The following is a 23,648-nucleotide window of genomic DNA, read 5'->3' on the forward strand; positions in this document are numbered from 1 at the left end:
TACTGATGCCGCAAGTATCTGTATATCCACTTACACCCCAATTCTAGAAAGTGTGGCAGACAATGAAGGGATGAAACAGAATGTTTTATTTCCTTAGTCTGTGAGAGTATGAAAAAATGAAAGAAAAAAAACACCCTGCAGAATTCTTTACGGGGCGTGAGGCGGGGAAAGACAATGGAAGGAAAGGGGCTTTTAGCTCCTCCGAGGAGTAGCAACAAATGGCGCAGGAGGGTTCACACTGCGGAACAGTGAAAGGGAAAAGAACTGCGTATTGAGGAGCGCAGTATCTGGGTATTTACCCGCTTCAACTTCCGCATGTGGTTGGCAATGCGAGGAGTGGCGCGTGCAGCGGGGTTCGCGCTGCAGCTGGGAACGCTGTGACTCCTTCGATGTTAAGAGTTCAAATGAACCCAACACAGCAGCTTAAATCACCATTCACCTGGCTGTTGCTTTTCTTTACACACGTACCTTGCACACTTATGTTGTTCGCCAAAATGAGCGGCGGTGAATACACAATTACTGGTGTGGGTGTACAAACCGCCTGGCTAGCTTCGCCTTGGTCTAAGAACATTACATTTGTGGCGGGTTAAAGAAAGAGCTTGTTTTTTTTTTTTCTTCACTTCCATTCTCACTCAGTATATTAACAGATACGATATACTCAACAGTCCATGGTCTTACCTTTGCTTGTAAATGAAGTGAATTCATCTGGATAGAAATTGTCATGTTGTGGGAAAAGTCCCTCTTCTCTCCTTTTACTTTTAAAAGCCTTTGAGTTCTAAAAGTATCCTCCTCAGTAGACATTGTTGACAGGGATAAAATACCCAAAAAATGAAAGACAAACAGGTTGAACAAATACACAGAAGACTGTCTGGGTGCACTTGACTTCGTAATTCCGACGGTGGCGCCATAACCAGCTAAAGTCCTATTCGAGGGCTCTCAAACGCCCCCTTCCGTGAGGAAGAGGTATTGTTAGCCTTCGCCTGTGCCTTTTTTCTGCGGTGTCAGCCAAACTTAACACCTCTAATCCACGTAAAATACAACACTGTTTTGAGTGGGGGAAAATTGTATACAATAAAAGTGTCCACAAAAACCACAGTGGTGACAAATAGTGAGGAAGCAAAAGGCACACACACTCAATACCAGGGGGGAAAAAAGTTCAAGAAAGCTTCTTCAGTTTATCATCTTTTATTTGCACCGATCAGACACTAGTGCCAGGTCCTGATAAATAATCAAACTGTTGCAATATTAAAGATACTTACACAAACAGATGGTAACATTGGATGGATTTCGTTGTTTCGGGAGAAAACCGCAACCTATGTCATATACAGACAACAGTGGCTGACATTTATTAGCAAAAATATACTTTTTCCATGTGGAGTGAAGGGTGAGGATGGGGGTGATCTACCACAATGATGGCGTGTTTTTGTTTGCCCTTTTTAAAAATTTGTTTTTAACGGTCCTTATTGCAGACCAAGCTCAGGCTTGCTGCTGTAGTCCCACACAGTTTCTCTTCCTAAATATTCTCAGGAGTTGGGAGATAGGAGGAGGGTAGAATCTCACAGGGGGGGAAGTGCCTATTTCTCCTGCTGGTGCTGTGTTCGGTGCCCCTAGTCTAACTCGGCTCTCCACAGATTCTTTTTTTTGGGAGGGTGTGTCTCGTTTCTCGCATCATCCATGCCTGATGTGTCTGCCGCCCGTCAGTCGCAACAGATGCTCCAGTGCGGCGTCTTTCCTCTACCATCCTTAACCCCCAGTTCTCAACTTGTTCTGAAGAGACAAAAAATAAGGAAGAAGGCATTAGAAGGGGCAATAACCAGCCTGAAAATAAACAAATGGATAGATAGACAAAGAGGAAAACATGTCCTGTTGTGGAGACGAGATGGGAGAGAGGGAGAGAGAGAGAGAGAGAGAGAGAGAGAGAGAGAGAGAGAGAGAGAGAGGAAGGCTGGAAAGTCCAGGAAGAGGGAAGAGGATGACGTGAGCTAGGCCCGAGGGCAGAGGATTCCGTGTTAGAGATAAGTGCAACCACAAATCCCCAGCACTCCCTGTCAATAAGAGTTTGAACTGGTCTATTGCAGCTGATGCCAAGGGATAAAAACTGTAAAGCAGAGAGTGAAGAGGAGAAAATACGGAGGATAGACACAAGAAAGCTGAAGAGAAATATGTTGTTGATTCGACCTGGGTGCAGCGGAGAAAGATTCTAAAGTGAACAGAGGAGATTGTTTGAAACGTTCATACATTTGCTGAAGAAATTACGGAGAGAAAAAAAGACGGCAATGTCACAACGTAACATCCATTATTGGGGAATCAGGGAACCACTCAGTGGAATGAGTGTGCCAGCCAAGTACCAGAGTGAGTGAGGTTTTTTTTTGTTGTTGTTGTTGTTGTTGTTTTTTAACTATTAATTATTCGAACATGACGGAATCAATCAACTTGCTAGAACCCTTAAAAGCAAACTGTTTATTGCAGTAACTTATCATGTATTAATACACGTTCATTGACTTTTAGGAAAACAAATTAATGCTTAAGCAGTCATGAGCCAGCTTAATTCCATTCCCCCGGAACGCCTCCAGCCACAAATATGGAATCCACTCCGGCCCACTGAGACGAAAATGGAGACGGACAGTTTTAGTCTCAAAAAAAAAATGAAGTGGAGAACGAAGAGATAGAGAGCAAGAGGCGGCCATGCGGCCAGAATATGGAATGAGGAGGCAGACAGTGGATGAAGAGATGGGCCGCAACGATAAACTCTTTTTCATGGTGGATGAGGGAAAAAAAAAAAGAGAGACTTTATCTGTCCTTCGACTACCTCTTCCTCGCCGCTTCCTATCGGGGCCTGTTAAGTGCTGAATGCATTAGAAATGTGGCTGGGGAGAATGGATGGAGGCAGAATCGGAAGGATAGTGGCGGGGCACGGAAAGGCACAAAAAGCCAGTGAAAGTGGGTCTAAATGTTATCGCAGATGGTGGCGATAAGGCCGCTAATTATCAGTGACAAAGGCCAAAGAGGCTGAAAATGTCTATTGCTGCAGAGGAGTCAATACTGTCAAATTGAGATTTCAGATTATTTGTTGTGTGTGTGTGTGTGTAGAGTACTTTTTTTTAATCCGCTGTGAGATGGCATCTTAAACCACGTTATCTGGCCACAGTTTTAGTTAAAACTAGAGATCTGAGAGAGATTCAGCCGTTTGAAAACAGCCTGTGCCGCTGCGCGTCTCACAGAAAGGGCACGGGGATGAGAGACGGCCCCCGTCCGCCGTCACATTTGGATCTCCTGACCTACAGAGGTCAAAGTCACATCCTTGGACATTTGTTCTCCTCCCAGCTTCCTGCTCGGCTCCGATAAAGCTGGGTAAACACCCCAATCAGGGTGCTGCATCAATTCGTGTCAATCCTTCTCCTCTTTTTTTTTCTTTTTTTTTTTGTCGGCTGTGTAATTCTGCATAATATTCCTTTAAAGCCTTATCACATAACTGCTTTTTTATGCACCTAATGACTTTAAAAAGCAAGTCTCAGCCAGATAAGCGCCAACAAACAGGAGTGTGTGTGATCGCCCGAGGGTGATAAACACAAGCGGATTACCATATCGTCTCGGGCTTGCTTGCAAACAATTTACAACATCATAACAGCATCCACAGTGCAAGCGCCAGCCCTCACTGAAATCCTGCCGAGGCCACAGGTAGCTTTTCTTAAAATGCACACACAAGCATGAATAAAACATTGGGCAATTTACATGATGTATAGCTTAAAAATCTGCCGGCTTCTGACTTTTAAATCTAATACTAATATCCGGCGGGGGGCGCAAGACTCCGTTTTCCTTATATCTAGCAAAACAATGAAATAAAAAAAGAATAAAAAAAACAACCAAATCTAATAGAAAAGCTTCATGAATGTAAATTGGGACTTGTTGGGGCTGATGGCGGATGCATACTGCAAGGTGAGATCAGGGGAATCAAGTTAATATCAACCGGAGTGACATTACCATTACCGGAGAGTGTGACCGTGGTATAAAAAAAACATTTCCAAAAAACATTTGCACTCGGGAGAGTTCCAGGGAGCGGCGGCTGCTTCCCCTTGGTCTTATTACATTAAAACACACATACAGAGACAGTGAGAGGGAACGCCTGTGTCAGCAGGCGTTATGGAAATACAGCGCAAGGCCTAAACTGGCCATTCAGACGGAGGCTTTATTCAGGCGCCAGCTGTCCGGCGGAAATCGTGTTCTCCTGTCTAAGAGCAAGGGGCCATGTAAGTGGACGCCGGTGTGGAAGCGTGAGCGCATCGTATCCAATTCATTTAGACATTTTAAAAAGGAAGCAGCCACTCTAAAGTTACCGTCGTACACGTCTACAGGCCCAGTGACGTCAACTTTAGGTATCATTGGAGGGCTACATATCGCACACACATCAATTACACTAAAAGCTACGGCTACGGGATGTGACGGTGCCACAACTTACATGTCATCCGCCCATGAGGACGCGTGTGCATACTTGTTGCTCTTTGGAGAATGAAAACAAAAATTCAACATTTTGAACCATGTTGCTTCTAACCATGATTCCAAGCAAGCACAACAACGTGAGAATCCAAAAGCAAATACATGTTTGTTTGGTAGACGCGTACCTGCTGTTTGGCCTCGTTGACACACTGTAGGTAAAGGCTCGCTATGTTGGAGCAGTTGAGGGTTTTTCCCACATTCTCTCTGTAGCACGCCAGGATCTGGCCCTGGAGGTCTGCGCACACCGGTTGGACGTCGTACCGCCTGCAGGAGGGCAGAGGAGTGGAGAGAAGTGATGTGAAAATGGGAGATGGTGGAAATAGGCAGCAGGTAAAGATGGGATGTGGCTGTAGGAGGTGGGGGGGGTCTGAATATGCAACAAAGCTGATAATTACAGGGTGGGCAAGGACTCAAGAGGAAAAATAGGAATGATGATAATAATAATAATAAAAAAAGAACCTTCCTTAATGCACGGGCTGGGCTCAGCCTTAAGTGTTTAACACAACCTCTATCATTCCTGTCCGTAACACCTGAGGCAAGAATCAACGATACTGGAGCGGCTGCGAGGAAGGTCAAAGGTCAGCACAGCCCCCCGTGGCCCAGCGACTGTGCTGATGCGTGCATTACATTGTATTGACCCCAAGGCCACAGGGGTTCTCTAAACATGGACAATAAGAGGCGTCAAGTCAAGTCTTTCATCGCCGGCCTCATCCTCAAGGAAGGGCGATTCGTCGCCGCCGCAGGACTCGGTGAGGGAGAAGTAACTCGACAAATCAATGCAGAGAAAACAGGAATCAGGATCGCCGTTTTGTTTTTTTGTCTACTAAAGGCGAGAGGGCTGCTCGTTTTCATGCGGCAGCGACTACAGCGATAATTATGACGAGCGGCAAGGTAAACCTTCCAGTCTAACGACCTCTCACGTCGTATACTTTTAAAAGGCTTTGCGAAATGGAGTATTGATCTCTCCACTGGTACTGGCACTGGCGAATCCATCCATTGATGCGCTCTCCCCGAGAGTGTCGGCCATTTACATACTGGTTAGCTGTCACCTTGGACTGGTCCTGAGAGATAATTCAATGTTTTAGCACCTCGCAGGGGGTGGCGCTTGTCGGCCCGGTCGCAGTGCTGCGCACTTTGGCGGTTCTCCTTGAAGTGTTATGTTTTTTATGGGTGCTACACTGAGGATGCTAGCGCTTCAAAATGGTAGATAGTACACTTAAACCTTAGTGCATTTAAGTGGAACCGTCACGCCAGACCGTGCACAAGGGTTGGCTCTTCTGTCCAGTCGCCAGGCGGCGCGGCGAACTGCCGGCCCAGACGCCTTGCCCAATGTTAACTGCTTTTGTCCGTCTCTTCACACACCCCATAAAGATCGATACTGATGACACAAGCACATGCTAGGGCTATTATGCTAATGGCGGTGTCATCGTTTTGTTCACGCTAGCGCTCCAACACACTCCATCTGCCTCGCACGACTGTGAGAGAGATTTTGCCCATCAGCAACTCTGGCGATCCTCTGAGGAATCTTTCTCTTTTTTCTTGTTGTTGGCAAAGGGAGGGAGGTGAAGCCGACGTCCTGTAGTCACAATCACATGTTTGATTTGCCTCCCGGGGTGAGGAATTAGCTTTCCCTTGTCGGGTACAAAGCTGGGGGTGGGGGTGGCACGGGCCATTACCCAGGGTGACTTGCAGCAGGAGGCTGGTTGCAGTGTAGTAGATGTGTGCTTTAGGGCTGCAACTAACGATTATTTTTGATGTGGACTAATCTATCAATTATTTTTTCGATTAGTCACGATTATCTTCTTTATTTTCACCACCTATTTTGGACTTCTGTTTAACCTAACTTGCTTATATCTTCACACCTGTATGATACTGTTGCACTCTGACAGCATACATTTTTCAACAAATATATCAAAATAATGACACACAATGCATTTATCTGTGACATAGTTGTTAAATTTTCCCCACATAAAATATCATAGGTAATCGTTGCAGCCCTAGTGTGCTTATATGCATGGTCATAGCTTTATACTGTAGTTGTTGGGAGAAAAAAATATGATAGAAGGTCGATGTGGAAATGTTAGGTGCTCTTCACAATCTTTAACTACAGCAGAATAAAGAGGCTGCTGTTTTGCACCTACGGATCCGGGCACTCATTCGTTACAGCGCCTATAGCCGTCTACAGGGGCAGAGGGGCGGATCACATACGCCCACTAATTACTTACTTAAGCATCCTCATTAATGCCAGGTGCATCCTGCTGATACAAACCACAGTGTTTATTACCAGTAGTGGCCACTGAGTGAGAATGTTGGGGGAGTGGGGGCGAGTTGGTGAAAATGAAAAGGTTTTGTTGATGGGAAACGAGAACAAAGTGTTTATATATCTATATACATTTTGGCCTGTTGTCTGGTTCCATCTGTTGGGAAGGAGCTGAGAATGTGTGCTGAGTTAATCACAATGTAATAACACTGTCACACAGACTGCGGCTGCACCCTGCATCCTGTATCATCTATCATTAGGATTAAGATTAGGTCCCCGCCCCAACCAGAGAGCAGGTTGGGAGGGACAACAAACCATCCAACACCTTCCCCCTCTTCCACCCCTACCTTTACATTGGGCGTATTTAGGTCACTTGTTAGGGCAACACTGCCTGCTGCAGGGGTATGTAGCAGGAGGGGAGAGATGCAAATGATTGAATCATATTGCAAACCAAACACCACCACCAACCACAACCACTGCATGGGCATTTTCAAATATTTGATGTCTCCAGCATCCCTCCATCAACAAAGGTGAGCTGAAAATGTGCGACACTACAGTTTTAAGGTTGAGTAACCCTTGAGAAGGTCAGCTAAAAAGTTAAACACAAACAGAGCCTGGCTGTACTGTGGGAAATTTAGGGCAAAACCATAAGCACGGTTTGAAAAAGAAGGAATCCTACTGTTCCAATGTAACCTGAGCAGGAAAACGTTCATAAGCATCAAGAAAAAGTCAAGCTCCCATTACCAAACCACTGTCTCTATGTTTTGCATGAAATGAAAACCGCTTTATTGCAAAACACTGATCTAAATTTGATGTTAAATGTTTTCTCATCACTCCTTGTCTTTTATCAATAATGCGTTTGAGATGTATGAACCACCTGCTTTTTGAAATAAACTACAAGCTCCTTGTCACTGATAACAACCATATCAACCATAATTGTTTTTTTTAAAAAAAAACAAACATAAACAGTGTCTGTGTGTCGTCAATAAACAAACATGCTGCTAGTTTTGATTTCTTTTTGGTCTTTTTTTAGGCGCTACTTTATCCGAATATGAAAGGTAAGCGACACTCAATTCCCAAGAAAGGAATGGGGACATGCTGCAAACCAAAGTTAAAGATTTGACCGTGTGATGTTATGCAAGCGCCGTCTCTTTGGCTCCCTCCTTTCTGAAATCTTCCCTTTTTTCCCTCCCTGCTTTTTATTCTCACTGCTAAATCCCATGAGACCTTCATGGATATTTAATAAAAAACCCAATGTGGCGGCAGACACTGAAACAAATATAGGAGATCGAGCCAGAAGTTGGTTATTACTTTTCCCGTGTGTGTGTGTGTGCGCGTGCCTGTCCGTGAATGTTCGCATGCCCGGCACATCAGAACCCCAGAGACAGTGAATCTAAACAGTCATATAAAGGTCTGTCAAAGGTCTCTATGACAACACCTCGCGCACCCCAACAACTGTGCATCAACACCCACACTTGGTAGACGCCAATTGCCTTGATGTATTGATGGGAACGAAGGAGAGAGTTTCGGTATCTATTTCCATTAGGCACACGGCTATACTTCATAAATCACACAGAAGATAAACCAAAAAAAAAGGTGAGAATAATAATAAAAACCGAGAAACATCCAAAAGACGGTGACAGAAAGGAGAGAAACAGTCTGGAAAATAGGAGAAGGCGATGTCAATAACAAGACGTGAATGAAAAGACGAAGACATTCAGTCGAGCGAAGAACCTTCAAAAAGAAAAACTCCCGGCTCACTTTCTTTGTTGAGTTTTGCTTGCGGGGAGGGGCAGGAAAGGAGGTTGAGAGGAGGAACAGGAATGATGTGAGCCAGGGCGAATGTGTCCCATTTAACATGTAATAAAGCCGAACAGATTAGCTGCTCGCTCCCTCTCAATGTCCGTCTCCCTCCTCAAGGTGTCCGTACATCATTTAAAACGCTCTCTTCTCCCAGGCCTCCTCGCAGTCAGCAATTTTTTCCCCCCGACCCCCGCGAAGGAGACACGTCTACTGTACGTAGACTTATTGCTGGGGCGTCATTCTTCAAAAGAGGATGCTGACCACAAGCCGGTGGGCACATCCCAAGGCCACTCTCTTTTGGGATTCAGCGCTGTATGCAAGAGTTATTCTGATGGGCCGAGGCCAGCGTGGTCCACGACGACCATCTGCCGCAGTAACGCAGGGCCGCGCGCTAAAATGACATTCATAGATCTCTGTTAAGGATCCCCGCACGCCTCAACAGAGGAACAAAAGAGTGAGACGCATCTGGAGACGTGTACGGTTCATCCGTCATCATTTGGGAGGCATTAGGACGCAGAGCAGGGACACGGTTAAACACACGGAAACAGAAAAAGGGGGCGTGGGAGGAGGGCGCGCATTCCAGCGCAGGATGGCATTAAACTGTCCCTTCTAATGGGACGTATCGATTGCATCAACTGGCTCTGGTGGTGCTGGTGGTGGTGGTGGTGTTGAAAAGGTTTTCATTCCATCTGCATTCGTAGCCTTGCTTCCCTTTGGAACCTATTTGTTTCATTTTCTTTTTTTTTAATAAATAAAAAAAGCCAACTGCTGACCATTTACTATTTATTTCAATAAAAAAATGGAGCTGTCCTAAAAAAAAAAGAAGGACAAGCCACATTATGGCCTAATTCATTTACATTTCCGGCTCCCTGCCATTATTCATCTAAAACATTCCGCCGGCTCTTTCTTTCTGGTGCCGGACATGGGAATCGAATGCGTAAGCAAAACACGCTGACGCCCCATCGACAGTATGGATTACCCCTGCGCCAACCAACAGATTGAGTTCCAAATCACCACATTGTCTATTTATCATCATTTGGGTCCACTTAGGGGTTAATAGGGTTAAGGGGCGGAGGCCGCTGGGCGCTTAAAAAGCCTTCGTGTTCTCTCCAGTTAAGGCAGGCGTCAGTACAGAGGGGGGTAAATAAATACAAATGATCCAGTTAAGGAGAAAAATGACACACATTTCGCTCACGCTGCTTTTAAAAAGGAGACCTGAGTGACCCCCTGCAGTGAAATCCATCAGCGTGGAGAGAGTGGATGAGAAAGAGAGATGCAGAGATGAAGGCTGAGGAGGGTGTGGGGGGAGGGATGGGGGGGGGGGGGGTGGAAGACTGGGAAAGCATGAGAAGAGAGGCCGCGAGTGAGCCGCTGATAATAAAGAGGGAGTGAGATGGATTTAAATTATGACAAAAAACACGGTTTGTGCGTGACTTTGGCAAAGAGGGATGAGTAGAGGAGGAGGAGGGAGTAAAAAACAGACGTTTACATCCCGATGTATAGGAAATGTTTTAAACGTTCAACAAAGTAAAGCAAACTGTGCTAGTTTTGCTGATAAATCGTGGCATGGGCAATGCGGCACAACAAGGCTGCTATGACATAAGAAAAATGTGAAGGTTGCAAAATACAAAACAAGTGGTTATCCTGGCAACGTATAACTAGGCAAGTTGATATTAGGGTTGCTAATCAGTTCAAATCCAAGCATTGTTGCTTTGATTCAGTCTTTAATTCCCTCCCTTTGCAGATTAAATACAGAACATAACGGGCTGAGGCCAGAGGCTGCTGTCTGAACCTGGAGCTCAGAATGCAAAGGCTTGCTTACAAACTTTGAGGAGGAGCAGAGCGATGTTGGGTTTTTTTTCAGTTCACTTCACTGCTTCTGTTTGTTAGTAAAAAAAACACTCGAAAAAAAAAAACAATGGAGAAAGACGTGAAAAAGCCTGCGTGGGTTTCCCAACCATTCCCAACGCGCAAAGTTGCCACGTCAGCCACTAAAAGGTCTCCGCGTGTAATGGCGGGGTCCACGTGCGCGCCCACGCAGGTCCCTCCGACGCGGTCGCGCCGCTTTGTGGCCGACGCGGCCAAAGCTCTTAAGGCCGAGAGGGGAGCTTTTAAAGCGGCTATTGACTTCTGTCTCTCTCAGCTGACGCCATCTTGGGGGGGGGGGGTTGCCTAGCTACAGGACCGCCGCTCGGTCTTATCTGGCGGCGAGGTCAAAGAGTCGCTCCGTCTGTCCCGTCTCGGCGAGGAGACACTTTACCGAACAACACCTCTTCGGCTGCAGCTAAAGTGCCACGCAAAAAACACTGCAGCTTCAGCTCACGCCATTTTTAATAATTAAAAAGTGCAGCTCGGCTCACTTGAAGCTCGATAGAATACCACATCATTAATTCTGGATCATCAGTATGATTCAATTAAGCGGAAGCAAAGGGACCTGGTGGGGAAACTCCCTCGGGAATCGGTTGTATTTGAAAGGATACAAATGCAGTTGCGTTCGGGGTGTTGATCACAACAGTGATTGTATGCGTCGGTTTCCCTCTTCCCCAACATGGACTTTCCCTCCGACCTCTTCCACGGTTGACCTTTACCTTCAGCCCTCGAATCATCAATCATCTGTTATCAGAAGCACATGACTGCCAACAAGTGAGCGACAGGGACGTTTTTCAGGAGCGGAAGGAGGCTGCGTGGGTCTCCTCTCCCCCGCAAGATAGTGGGAAGGCCGACTGTCAGTCTGCCAGCCGAACAAAAACAAGCCAGCCATTTAAATTCATTACCGCTCGTCTTTAACGCCTCCTCGTTTCACCTTTGCAGGTGTGCGCGCAGGCTGCTATTGTTGAGCGGATTTGAATTTTCAGAAATACATGATTTATTCAAAAGAGCTGCGGCAATAAACAATAATAATAAAAACAACAAAAAGAGTGCGAGGCCTGAGGCGACAGCCCACAATGAGATTTTTCTCCCGTCGTGAGTCAGTATGTAGAAGTAGAAAATGCCAAGTTTACACACCCCAGAAAGCACCTTCACGAAAAACACAAACGGTGGTGAGATTACGTGGGCTGCGGCTCAGAAATCCTACCATCACATCGAAAGGTTTCCATTAATTGTTGTCTTTTTCAGAGCTAAGAAGCAAAAAAACACAGAATCTTAAAGCGTGGCACGGGTCCCGCCAGGCTCCCGGAGCGTACATCTCAATCCCGCCAGGACCCTCAGCCAACAGCGGCAGTGGCCGACTCTCACAAAAGAAGCTCCGAGCCTCAGCAAAAGGTTAGTGCTGACAGCGGCGAGCGGCTTAGGACCACGTTACCATTCTTGAGAGCCCCCCCCCCCGTCCTCGTCCCCCCCACCGCTCCGTTCCATCCTTGTGCATAATCTCACATCTATCATTTTTACTCCACGCCTGTCGGCCGCGCAATTCAAACCCCGAGTCCCAGTTGGGTCACTCAGAGACGCAGGCACGCACGTCAGCGAGCCGTCCTAAAGAGAAATCTCAGACTGGACGCCTATACGTGAGCGCGCTCCAAATTCAATGGTCGTCACATGCGGGTGCGCACAGGCCTGCACCCTCACCTACGTGTAGCGGCGGTAAAGGTCACGCTTTCGGGGCTGGACGAGGCGATAATGCATCAGACGTGGATAAACAGGCGGCGGTGAAGGTGGCAGGGTGTAAATCAGGCCTGCTTTCCTCTGGCGTGTGACGGCTTTTTATCTCCTGACAGCATCGAGTGGAGGCTCCACTTCTACATACCGTCTTCTGGCTTGACGGGTTCGTTGTCGGGTCTAGTTGCGTATTTCTGCAGCGGGAGCGCCAGATGTTGGTCGTCCGAGTCTCTCGGGAGTTTTTGTTTTCTCCACTCGAAGCATTCGTTGAAGCTCTTTTTACATTTCGGACTTCTGCGCAGACAGATTGCAAAGAGAACACTTCAATAGTTTATATGAGTGTGTCTTTTTCTGCTGCGATGTAACGAGGTCAGAGTGATGCAGTGGCCGGCGTTCCAACTGGGAGATTTCCATCATTCTCTGCCGGGAATAGTGCAGGAAAACAGCAGGGAACAGCTGTACTGCAGGCACGCACGCACACAAACACACACACACACACACACACTCCTTTCCTCTCCCTTGAGCACCGTCCTCTTACGTTTTAATTTATTTGTATCAACAGCACCACGGGAAATGACCTCCTGTGCCAAATAAATGGATCGAAAACACATTTTTGCTATCCTATTTTTCAAAAGGAGCGATAACTTTACAATGGTAATCATCGTGAAGAAGATATGGAAATGACGGTTATGAAAATAAATAGGAAGCAAGAAGAAAACAAAACACGGCAAAGCCATTATCGACACCGCAGAGACTGATTCGGGGAAGGGGAAATCATCCCAGCGTAATTCAGCTGAATCGCCACTTTCTGTCAGTGAGAACGTCTCGCCCTCATCCCAAACCTGTTTCAAATCAGAATAATTATTTCCCACGTTGACGATAGCTGTGTGTAGGAACAGCTGCAGCACAGCGTCGGCACGTACAGCCTCCTACATTCACGCCAGGGACTTTATCTCTCCGTCCTGGCTCCGTCTGAACGAGTCAACCAAGTGGCTCCGCATTCCCGTGTGATCTGGCGCGCTTGTCACTGCTGAATTGCGCGGCATTTTACAACTGAAACTTTCAACAGCACACGAGACGCAACGAACACTGAGAGTTCGCACGGAAATGAAATGTCAATACTTTGCAAAATATTGATTGTAGCGTTCTAGAAAGGAGCTACGCCCGCCTTAGCTTTTGTAAGTACGGCAAGTTCAGGTCGCACGTGAAAAAAACTTAGTACTAGAAAGAGCTGACGTAGCCATTAATACCATGAACATGGTATTAATGTTTGGAGAGAGATAAAATCAGACTGGACACGGCATCATGGAGCTTTACCCTCAGTGTCACAGAGGCAAGTGAGAAATGGGTAAATCACCAATTTCTTGGGAAACTATCCCTTTTAAAAGGTTGATTTTACACCTCCCCCGCCCCCCGATCACAGCGAATCATATCTGGGTATCAGCCGAGACTCATCAACCCCTTAAGTGCCATCACTCCCGTTAACCGCACCAATGACACGAGCCAGAGTGGAGGGAAATGAAGACATTCTAATAAGATAGATGTCATCTTCCCCAGTACATTATAACCCTCTCGCATTAACACATCAAATGCTAATTTTATCAAGTATGGATAAGGCGTCGACTTTCTTCTCCATATAGATCTTTTTTAATCTCGGAGAGACATTTTCAAGTTGGAGGAAATCAAAAGCCTGCGAGAGACCCCCCCCCCAAAAAAAAAAAAAAAATCCTTTTATTATTCAACAGAGGCCGCAGATCGCATCTTATCACTGTGGGGCGTCTCTGTCATATGAGAGAGAGAGGGAGACAGAGAGTGAGCGAGAGAGGAGGCAGGGAGACGTGAAAAGGCCCGCGTGTTATGCTCACAAAAGATGTTCAAACATATGAGCGGACGCAAACACACACCATCACGCATGAACTCACACACATAAACAAGGTTGAGCCCAACACGCCCTGCTAAACCCAATTAACCCCCGGCTCTGATCCCTGCACTGCATCCATGGTCCCGTCTTGTAACGCCAGACCTTCCCGCCATTTCATTAGGGCCAGCGCACACACACACACACACACACACACACACACACACACACACACACACACACACACACACACACACACACACACACACACACACACACACACACACCACGGTCGCCCGCCTTCTCCTCCTCTTACACTTTTCCACATTTCTATCCCCGCTAATGCACAACCCGTTTAATTCAATCAGCCAATCACTGCTCTTCACGCGCAAGCTGGCGTCACATGACTACCTGCACGTTAGCCTTGACGTCTTGCTCGCCGTTAGCGCTGTCGTTTGCCACTAATGTTGTTCCATTGGATCCATTTTTTTTCTCTTTTTTGTCTTTAATGTGATTTGGTCAAGTCTGAGCTCGCCCGCCCCCCCAAATCAGTCTGAGCCCGTGGGCTGGGCTAATCAGTTTGCAGCATTTCTGAGGGAGACAATGATCCCAGTGTTAGCGCTGGCTAATGACACGCTAACACAATTAGCCTAGCCTCCCTGGAGGGGAGCTCAGAGCCAGGTCTCGTTCTTGCTCCACCTTCTGCCGGCTCCTCATCCACTTTGCCCGCATTACAATGGAGCCTAATGGATTCTTATTAAGCAGACAGATGGAACATGCACGGAGAGCGATTCTGCACATCTTAAGTTACATTCTTGCCTATAATATGTGCTACACATGGGCACCCGGACGTGGAATATGTGGCAATAAAGTAGCCGCTCCTAAAGCTGCGGTGCATATGGATGAAGAAAACAGCATGAAAACCTTTCCAGAAGCAGAGAAATAATCTGACGTGTATCTAGCTGTGTCACTGAATTATTCAAATTTAGACATGTTGTTTGGCTCAAGCGTGGCGGAAGACCCAATTTCATAGAACAAACAATAACTTCATAACAAGAAAAATCAAAAGCACACAGAAACTAGAGTGGTCCAACAAACAAACAAACGTGCAAGCACCCTTATCAGCTTATCGGCAAACCACATCATCACCATTAGGGAATGGGTCCAGCTGTGTGGTCTTGATTAAAAGACGGCGGTTACAAAGTGGCAGGAATAATTCAATATTGTCTTCAACCGGAATTATGGACCTCCCGTAAACATGAAACAGAGAATTAACACTTGCTAAAAAAAGAAAAAAGAGAGAGAGATAGTGCAATAAAAGGGAAAATCAAGAAGAAAAGGAGCAATTTAAATGCATTTTATTTTTTCTGAAGCTGATTAAGAACAACCTCGAATGACTGACGCAACGTGATCTACTGCGGATCTCCCATGCTGGAACTTACTTGTACTTGGCATTCACTTCATCGGCAGCTTTGTGGAAGTTTTCGGTGGTGACTTTGTAGAACTGGGCACTCTGCAGAGAAATGGGCAAAAAGCAAACAAGACGCATAAAAAAGGAGGATTATACATATTAATAAAGAGGGGGAAAACAATGCAGTACATTTAGAACTTTCAGGTTGCAACTGCTTAGAGAGACAAAAAAAACAACTTTTTTTTGCCATCAAATAGTTGCCTTCTTACATAAACAATTCAGATTTAATACAGTCAAGTGCACTAGAGCGCGGCATTAAAAGCTGAGCTTCATCTACCAGAATGCAAAGTCCATTAAAACTTAATGGGCAGCTATATTACAAATACAGCTGGATGATCTGTTGGTTTATTGTCCACAACACAAGAGATAACTTTGTAATTTGAAATATATTAAGGCCTTCAATAGGAGGATGAGGGGGTCCTGCGGTGATAGCACAAATCTAAAGCTACAAACTTGTTTTTTTCTGCAGAATGAGTAACACATACGCCTTTACTGCACAAGGATGTGTGCGACAAAAAGCTCAGGAGAGAGGGATTTAAAAAACAAAACAAAAAAACAACTGCTGTAATTACAGGAAGCAATCTTGTAAGGTCACAGGGCTTGTTGCTCGACAACGTGAAGGCCACCGGTCACAATCCCCTGGTGAATCACACCCAGTGAACTAAGCAGGACCCCCACCCCCAAACCTGAATCGACTCCATAAATCAGGCCCCATACCATTTATGACATGAGAGCAATGTGTTTTGTCAGCCCACTGCGAATATTTGCAAGTTTATGATGTAGTGAGGAGGAGTTTATCAAGTGTGATGGACGTATTGACTGACAACTGCATGTGTGTCACTTCCATCCAATGTCCAGCAATCTCTACAGATCACGCTGCTTTTTAGACCACAGATCTGGCAAACAGCTCTTTGTGATGTCACAAAAGGCTTAGACAGTAGCTGTGCTTCCATTCCCCCTAGAATTACGCAAAACCTAAATCTCACAATAAAAAACTGGTCATGGAAACACCTAAACTTGGAAAAACCTCACAAATATGGCTGAAAGGTTTTGACGCTCTCACCAGGTGGTTTTTCACACGTATCGACATAGACGTATATTGCAAGAGTGTCATGGAAACACTTTTCTCACATTTAGTTGCACCGGACGCGACGTACGGGGTCACGTGACCAGTTCACTTCAAGTGAAAATAGCGCGTTATGCGACGGAGGAGAAGCCGGAATATTTTTCTACAAGTACCGGTACTCAAAGAGAAAAATATAACTACCATTCTTGACAGCAAACAAGATTGAAATGCAGATTTATCGCAAAATGTTTTGTTTTCCTCCATCAAAGTGGGACAAGATTTTATGAGAATTACGGCTTATGCGCTTCACACTCTTCAAATCGCAATTGCACTTTGTCAAAAATTTTAGAAATATCGCTTCCATTTTGTGAAAAACTGTAATGGAAATACAGCTAGAGATAACGTCCAAAAATCCTCCCACTCAGACTGCCTTGTTTGTACTTCCATCCCAACATCTACCAATGCATCGGTGTTAGCAAGAAGCCAAAACTAACTGACCTATGATTGTGTGAAAAACACAGATGTTAAAGCAGTGTGTAATATTACACCTTTTACTTGGGACGTTTTAGGGCCGACGATGGATTTCGACGTTCTTTGTTTTGTTTTGCTTGATGAAAAATAAAGCAGAAATCATACATCTTAATTAAGGTCTGACAACAAGCAGGGGATTAGAATTTGTGACCGTGGGAGCCAAACATGAAGCTATCTTGCATAAATTACAGTGGGGAATGTGACAAATGCGAGCCTCCCGGTCCCATCTGGCCCGACTTAACGTGCCGGCAGGTAAGACATTCATCATAGTTCAGCGCAGATCAATAGGAATGAAGTGCACTGCTGAAAAGATCGATAGACGTGCGTTGTGCGGCCAAAAGAAGATGGGACATGACAACGCTAACGAAAGGTCTGATGCGGCGCCGAGCCCTCTTCATTTGGCCGGGCTCAAACCCTGAGGGCTCGCAGAAGTGTGCCACTGCAGAAGTACATTTTTAAGAGCTGCATGTTTTTCTTTCTATCACAACCAGGGAAAGGTAGAAAAACGGAGTTTCAGATGTGAAACGTGGCAAGAATGTAAGCGTCCTTAACAGAATCCCCTAAATTGTTGGAAGCCTTGTGGCACTTCAAATTAAAAATGAGTTCTCTGAGCAGCGTGGAGATGTCTCAAGTCCAGGTGTCAGATTTAATTGCCCAGAAATGATTTATGTCTTCATGGGGTCCCCTGAGTAATCAAATCATAAGGCCAAAGAAACCCCTTCTTCCATGAAGATAATATACTTATGTTGGGTTTGTTTCTGCACCCCCTCAGGATGAGTGAATGTTAAAGGTAGAATTCAGGCATTGCTGAATGGGGGTTGTCAAGTGGCTCCGTTTGTTGAGCTGGAGCATGAATGGACAGCATTGTCCATTTGTGATTGGCCAAGGTTGATTTCCCACCAGGCCTTTAGCTACGAGCCCCCCGCCCCCTTTTCCCCAGCTTTCTGTCAGTCTTCAGCCCTCTCTCTCAACTAATTTGCTGGTCCGTTTTAAAAAAAAGTTGTGAAAAATATGCCAACCTACTGCAGCTCCCCCTCAGGCAGACATGAGTTTGCATGTAAAACACCCTGAAAAGAAGTACGCTCCAAAAGTTTAAAGCGTTAACTTGTAAGCTTGTGCTGTATCTGTGCCCTCTTGGCCCCGCGAATCAAGTGCTTTTCAGCGTAGACAAAGAAGCTGTCAAGTGCTAAAGCTAAAGGATTTAAAGGAGAAGCTTATTCACAGATAAAACAAGACTGAAGGAGATTTTTGGGGTTGCTGCTAAAGAGGCAAAAGAATGAAACTCTCTCCTTGGTGCCGAGACCGAGCCACTGGAAGGGAGGACGGGAAGTCGGACAGAGGCCGGCATTGGCCATCCATTTGGAATACTAAGTATGAGGAGATTGTACCTGGAAAGAAACGGCAGATCCGCCACTAATCAGTGCAACAAATCTAGCGGAGAGGAGCGAGGGGGCCGCGCGTGAAAAGGCTTCCGATGCCGTGAACAGCACGCGTGTGTCTGCACACAAACAGCCAACGAGCGTTTAACCTGACAACCGCATGCAAGGCGAAGCAACGGAACGCAGGACGGGCACACGAAACGTCAGTGGCAAACACAAACACTGGCACAGGGAAGCACTTTGAGTGGTCTCAAAATAAGATTTTCAAAGAATGCACCAACTGACCGGAAGAGAAAAATCCCGTATCTGACTGATTTTACATACAAGTTCCAATCCAGAGAAAGACAAAAAAAAAAAAAACATCACACAAGTATCACACTTTGATTCTGTTTGTTTGCGTTCCATTTACTCCATACATTTTACACTAGCGTTTCTGCTACCATGCAAAGAGCTGCTGGGGAGAAGAGGGGTGTGTGTGTGTTTGTGTGTGTGAGGGCCGTGTCATAGACAAATTAAGTCATTACTGCTAATGCATCGCGCAGATATGGAGGAGACAGGAGCTGCACCCCCAAACAGGCTCCAGCTCAATTTAGAGGGAGAAAAAACAAAAAAACAAAAAGGCCCCTCATTTTTAATGAATAAAACAAACAGCTCCCTCGGCTGATGGCTTCTTTATCTTATCTGCAGCCGAGCAGGTGGGCCAAAAAACAGGCAAGGAACCCCCCGCCATGGCTAACGCTAGGAGATTTTTGCAGCGCTGGAGAAAATGAGCCCGCTGCTTCATTAGTCACCACAGCGTGCTCATCAGGGGGGGGGGCTCTTATCAACACTATCAAAAATAAACATTTGTAACAGCAGAGCGCCGCATATACGTTCAACTGCTGTCTCGGCAAATGGGAACAAGGTGAAAATATCGAATGAGCTGCAGTCGCCTGCTTGCCATCAGGGGTCAAAAGCAAATGGGCAGATATGTTGGAGACTACAGAAAGGCAGCGGACGTATTTCTATTATTTGCATGCAATTAGCAAATATCTTTCGGTCAGGAATTCTTTAAATGACTGAAACACCACAAAAAATTCACCTCCATGAGCTGACTGAGACCAGGTCTGCGGTCCACACAGACAGTCAGAGGGCAACAGAGTGAGACGGATAAAAAAACAAAAAACAAAGAGAGAGCGGCAGACCGAGGCGGTGATGAAGATAGCAACTCAGTGATAGAGACGGGGAGATGGAAGCTATTACTGTTTTTTTAATGCTCTTTCCCCAGCATTTCTTTCCCTTCACAGTTGCGGTGAAACTTTGCGATGAGATGGCAATTGGCGCAGCGATTGTCCTCCGTGGGAGCGCGGAAAAATCCAATTTCATCGATATACAAGGCGAAGAGAAAGATAGCAGGAAGACAAAGAAGAAGAAAAAGAAGAACATTTTCTGAAGGGAATAAAAAAAAAATAAATTGAGGTGCGAAGAAAAAAAAAACACTCAAAAAAACGAGCAAGAGGACAGATAGACAGAGACAGATGTGGTGTGGGAGGGAGGGAGGGAGGGGCAGACAAGAAGAAAGGGGGGGATAGAGTGAGATGGAAAAAAAAAACATGGGGAGGGTGAGTTGATTGTTAAATATGAGATTGTTTTACAGAAGGCCAGGTATTGAGTGAGAAGGTAATAAATATATAGATATTGTTTTCAGGAGGTGTTTGGTGGTGGTGGCGGCGGCCGCGACGAGCGGCGGCGGTGCAGGCGGCAGGCTGAGCTGCCTGGTGATGGCCTGTCACTGGAAGCCCCTCTGATGAATGGCCACGTTGGATTGGAACAGACGCGCAATATATATCAGACTTATATTCTTCTCCCTCTGCCTTTCTGCTGGGTGACGGCGTGTTTGAAGCGAGCGAGCGAGCCAACGAACGTGTGTGCACGCACGGGGCGAGGAACCAGACGGGAGGTAATAGTCAGCAGGCCCGTCTGCGTTCTCAGACAGGAAGGGCAGCTTTGGATTCTGTGGCGGGGAAAAAAAAAGTTTTGCAAACTCCTCTGCTGTTTGCATTAGAAGAATACGGGCAATTAAGACAAACGTGCACAAGCTAATCTGCTTAGCATTGCATCGCTGCTCGGCTCCACAAACACATTTCTGAAAGGTTTCACTTGGAATAAATGAAAAAAATATATATCCCTAGTGTTTTTAATTCAAATCTGGAAAGCCACTGACCAGACAGTAACTGTGTTTCCATTCCCCCTAGAATTGCCCAAAACCGAAATATCGCAATAAAAAACTTGTGATGGAGACACCTAAACTTCGAAAAATCTCTCAAATATTGCTAAAAGATTTTGATGCTCTCACGAGGTGATTTTTCAGACCAATTTGATATAGAGGGATATCGCAAAAGTGTCATGGAAACACTTTTTTCGCATTTAGGCGTCACTGGATGTGACGTACGGGGTCACATGACCAGTTCACTTCAAGCGAAGATGTCGCGTTATGTTTGGACGGAGGAGGAGACGCAATATTTTATACAAATTATGTAACAGTTACTATTATGGAAACGCAGCTAGTGATCCTCATTTCTTGCCACAATGCTACGTTCATGGCATTAGCATGACTATGCAAAGCTAAACACATGCAGTGGCTGGTTCTGTTCTGTTTTATCCTGGCTGGCTATGAACTCTGAGGGAAAAAAATGGTCAATGAAAAATCAGAGGACATACAGCTTTGAAATATATTCATTAAATCGGTGAAATGTTAATTTAAGTCTCACACCTTCTGATTTTGACCCCGGTCTGCTGTTTCTTCTTTCCACATTGTACTCGTGATCCTTTCATCACGTCTGTTTGATTTTTAACTCTTAATTCTCACATTGAAATTTTTTTGTTTAGTGTTTTGTTTTGCTTTTCAATCTGCTGTATTGCTGTCGCCAGCCGTTTCATCTCCCCGTCCCTCCGTCTCAATCTTCCGTCTCCTGCTGCGGCGTGAAGGTGATTCGCTGACACTTTGATCCCTGGGATATTGAGCAGCGGGCAAACGTGGCTGATGGATGGTCAGTGGCCGAAGTCGATAATGGCCGTGTTAGTCGGGATTGGTCGATTCCACCGTCAGCGCTCACGCACGCTCCCATGCTGTCCATAGATAAAGTGGACGAACCGGGGAAGTGAAGAGGCCTGGGTGAGTCAGACTAAAGAGCAGCATTTCCTGATCTATTGCAGCCATCAAAACAAAAATAAGCAACAAAAACGGCTCTACACACAGACTGAGTCTATCCGCTATCATAACCAAAGCGTGCCTAGACTCCCTTCTCAGCAGCTCGGTCGAAGCGCCGATGCTCGGCGAAGGAGCACTTGATAGTTGTAACGATCAGGAAGTGATTTTTGTCTTGTGCACGACTGTAAGGCAGGAAAATCAAATCAAAAGTAGCCGTGATTGCGACAGCCCTGACTCGAGAGACTTGATTAGCCAGGAAAACCCTTCAGAGAGGGCAAAAACAATAAAGATACATGGGTGCAAGACCAACATCCCAAAAATAAAACAGAATTGAAGAAGCGTGCCTTTTATTTTGCAAAACCTTTAAAGCCTTCTGAAATGTGTTGGGTTTTTCCTACTCACTCAATAGCGAGCGTTTGACTTTTTGCACCCTTCAAACTCCCCGACGCCGCTTCCCAGAGCGCCTTTTAGAGCCACATTAACCAGGACGCTGCATCCTCCCTGATGAGCACTAAGCCACCTGAAGGTGTCCTTTCCCTCAGCCAGTCCAAGAATAAGGTGTTTGACCCCGCTTTGTGTGTCTCGCTGCCGCCTCTCACCGGGACCAGCATGGAGCTGCCAATTGGAGTGTCCTAAGTGTGGCAGCTGACCCCTGTCCCCTCCCTCCTTCCCCTCCCACTTCCCCTCCATGGGACGGCGGGTTGACAGGGAACTAGTGTTATTTCCCGGGACGGGCCACACGCAGGGATGAATTGGATGTAACCTTCCATCCTCCAGGAGGAGGAACAAAGGGTGAATTAAAAGCAGAGGGCCCTGAAGAGGCTATTACAGAGAGGTGTAGATCAAGAAGGGGACTGATGCAGGCTGAAGAGTGGAAAGAGTGAATTCTTGAGGTCAAACGACGACAGCAAAGAACAACACTGAAACAGAAACCCCCTCAAAGCGGCTGACTTCTGTGCACCAAATGCGTGTGTACTTATTTGCGCTCACTGTGATATTTCTATGCATTATGCATCACTGGAGGTACGTTGTGTTCCCCCCCAGGTCAAAAAACAGCGCCGCAGCGCTTGATGTAAGCGCGTGATGATAAACAGGCGATGATGTCACTTTGCTCTGCATGCATTTAGGCTCGACTCTACGTGTCTACGGGATGGTATTTGGGTTGTGCATCCCCTTTGTTCTCTGATTTAACTCAGTTTGACATAGAGTTAAAACACACACACACACACACACACACACACACACACACACACACACACACACACACACACACACACACACACACACACACACACAAAAATGCAGATTGTTTAGCGGTATGCCAGAGCAACTGGTCGACGGTTTCGGGTCGCCGATCTCAGCAGGAACGCAACGTTGGTTTATACCTTCCTGCTCAAATGGGTGCTTTGTTCCACCTTCCACATATTCATTATGGGCAATGCAAGTGCAAGTGTGTTTTTGGTGCAGACTCACCCTCTGCTCCAGCCGGGCCACCTGCTCTCTGTAGAAAGCATCCTGTTTCTGGAGGTCTGCTTCCCTGGCTTCAAGCTGCTTGGCCTTTTTCACCACATAGACATTCCCACAAACACAGCAGACACACACACACACACACACAGGAGAGGTAAAAAAAAACATTACTTATGTGCTCAGCAGTCTGCTGGCACTTTTAACAATCAGATCAAAATGCACACACACATACACATGAGAAAGTCGCGTAATGAGAAGTCAGACAAGCGTGCGTAAAGAAAATAAATATTGTGACGCTTAGGCGCGACACAGACTTGCAGCTCATCGGCACGTATATAAACACTCAAGCGCAAATCATTCCGAAAATGAAATATTTCACGACTAGTGCACTCCAGCCGCCGACATTTACATACACTGAGGAAGATCTAGAGGGGCGACGCGCCGTTTATCATTTTATCATCGGGGCGCGCGCGCACGCGTTCCCGAGCCTCACCGCAGGGCACAAACTGCACTGGAGGAAAATGAACACAGA

General features: G+C 46.0%; 1 protein-coding gene across 6 annotated transcripts in view; it reads right to left on the reverse strand.

Moving 5' to 3' along the window:
• Window positions 1-1,166: 1,166 nt before the first annotated feature.
• chchd3a (coiled-coil-helix-coiled-coil-helix domain containing 3a) overlaps window positions 1,167-23,648 on the reverse strand; it is a 56,059-nt gene continuing 33,577 nt past the window's right edge. For all 6 annotated transcript variants that reach the window (XM_076030190.1, XM_076030193.1, XM_076030192.1 and 3 more), the window contains 4 exons: window positions 23,123-23,206; window positions 15,455-15,525; window positions 4,620-4,758; window positions 1,167-1,767 (listed from right to left, as the gene is read on the reverse strand). In XM_076030190.1, coding sequence (XP_075886305.1) covers window positions 1,744-1,767; window positions 4,620-4,758; window positions 15,455-15,525; window positions 23,123-23,206 — 318 coding nt within the window. In that variant the 3' untranslated portion in view covers window positions 1,167-1,743. The remainder of the gene's footprint in view (window positions 1,768-4,619; window positions 4,759-15,454; window positions 15,526-23,122; window positions 23,207-23,648) is intronic.

Source organism: Nelusetta ayraudi, unplaced genomic scaffold (genome assembly GCF_046127955.1).
Source record: "Nelusetta ayraudi isolate G7.1 ecotype Tasmania unplaced genomic scaffold, CSIRO-AGI_Nayr_v1 ptg000027l, whole genome shotgun sequence".
NCBI classification, from domain to species: Eukaryota; Metazoa; Chordata; class Actinopteri; order Tetraodontiformes; family Monacanthidae; genus Nelusetta; species Nelusetta ayraudi.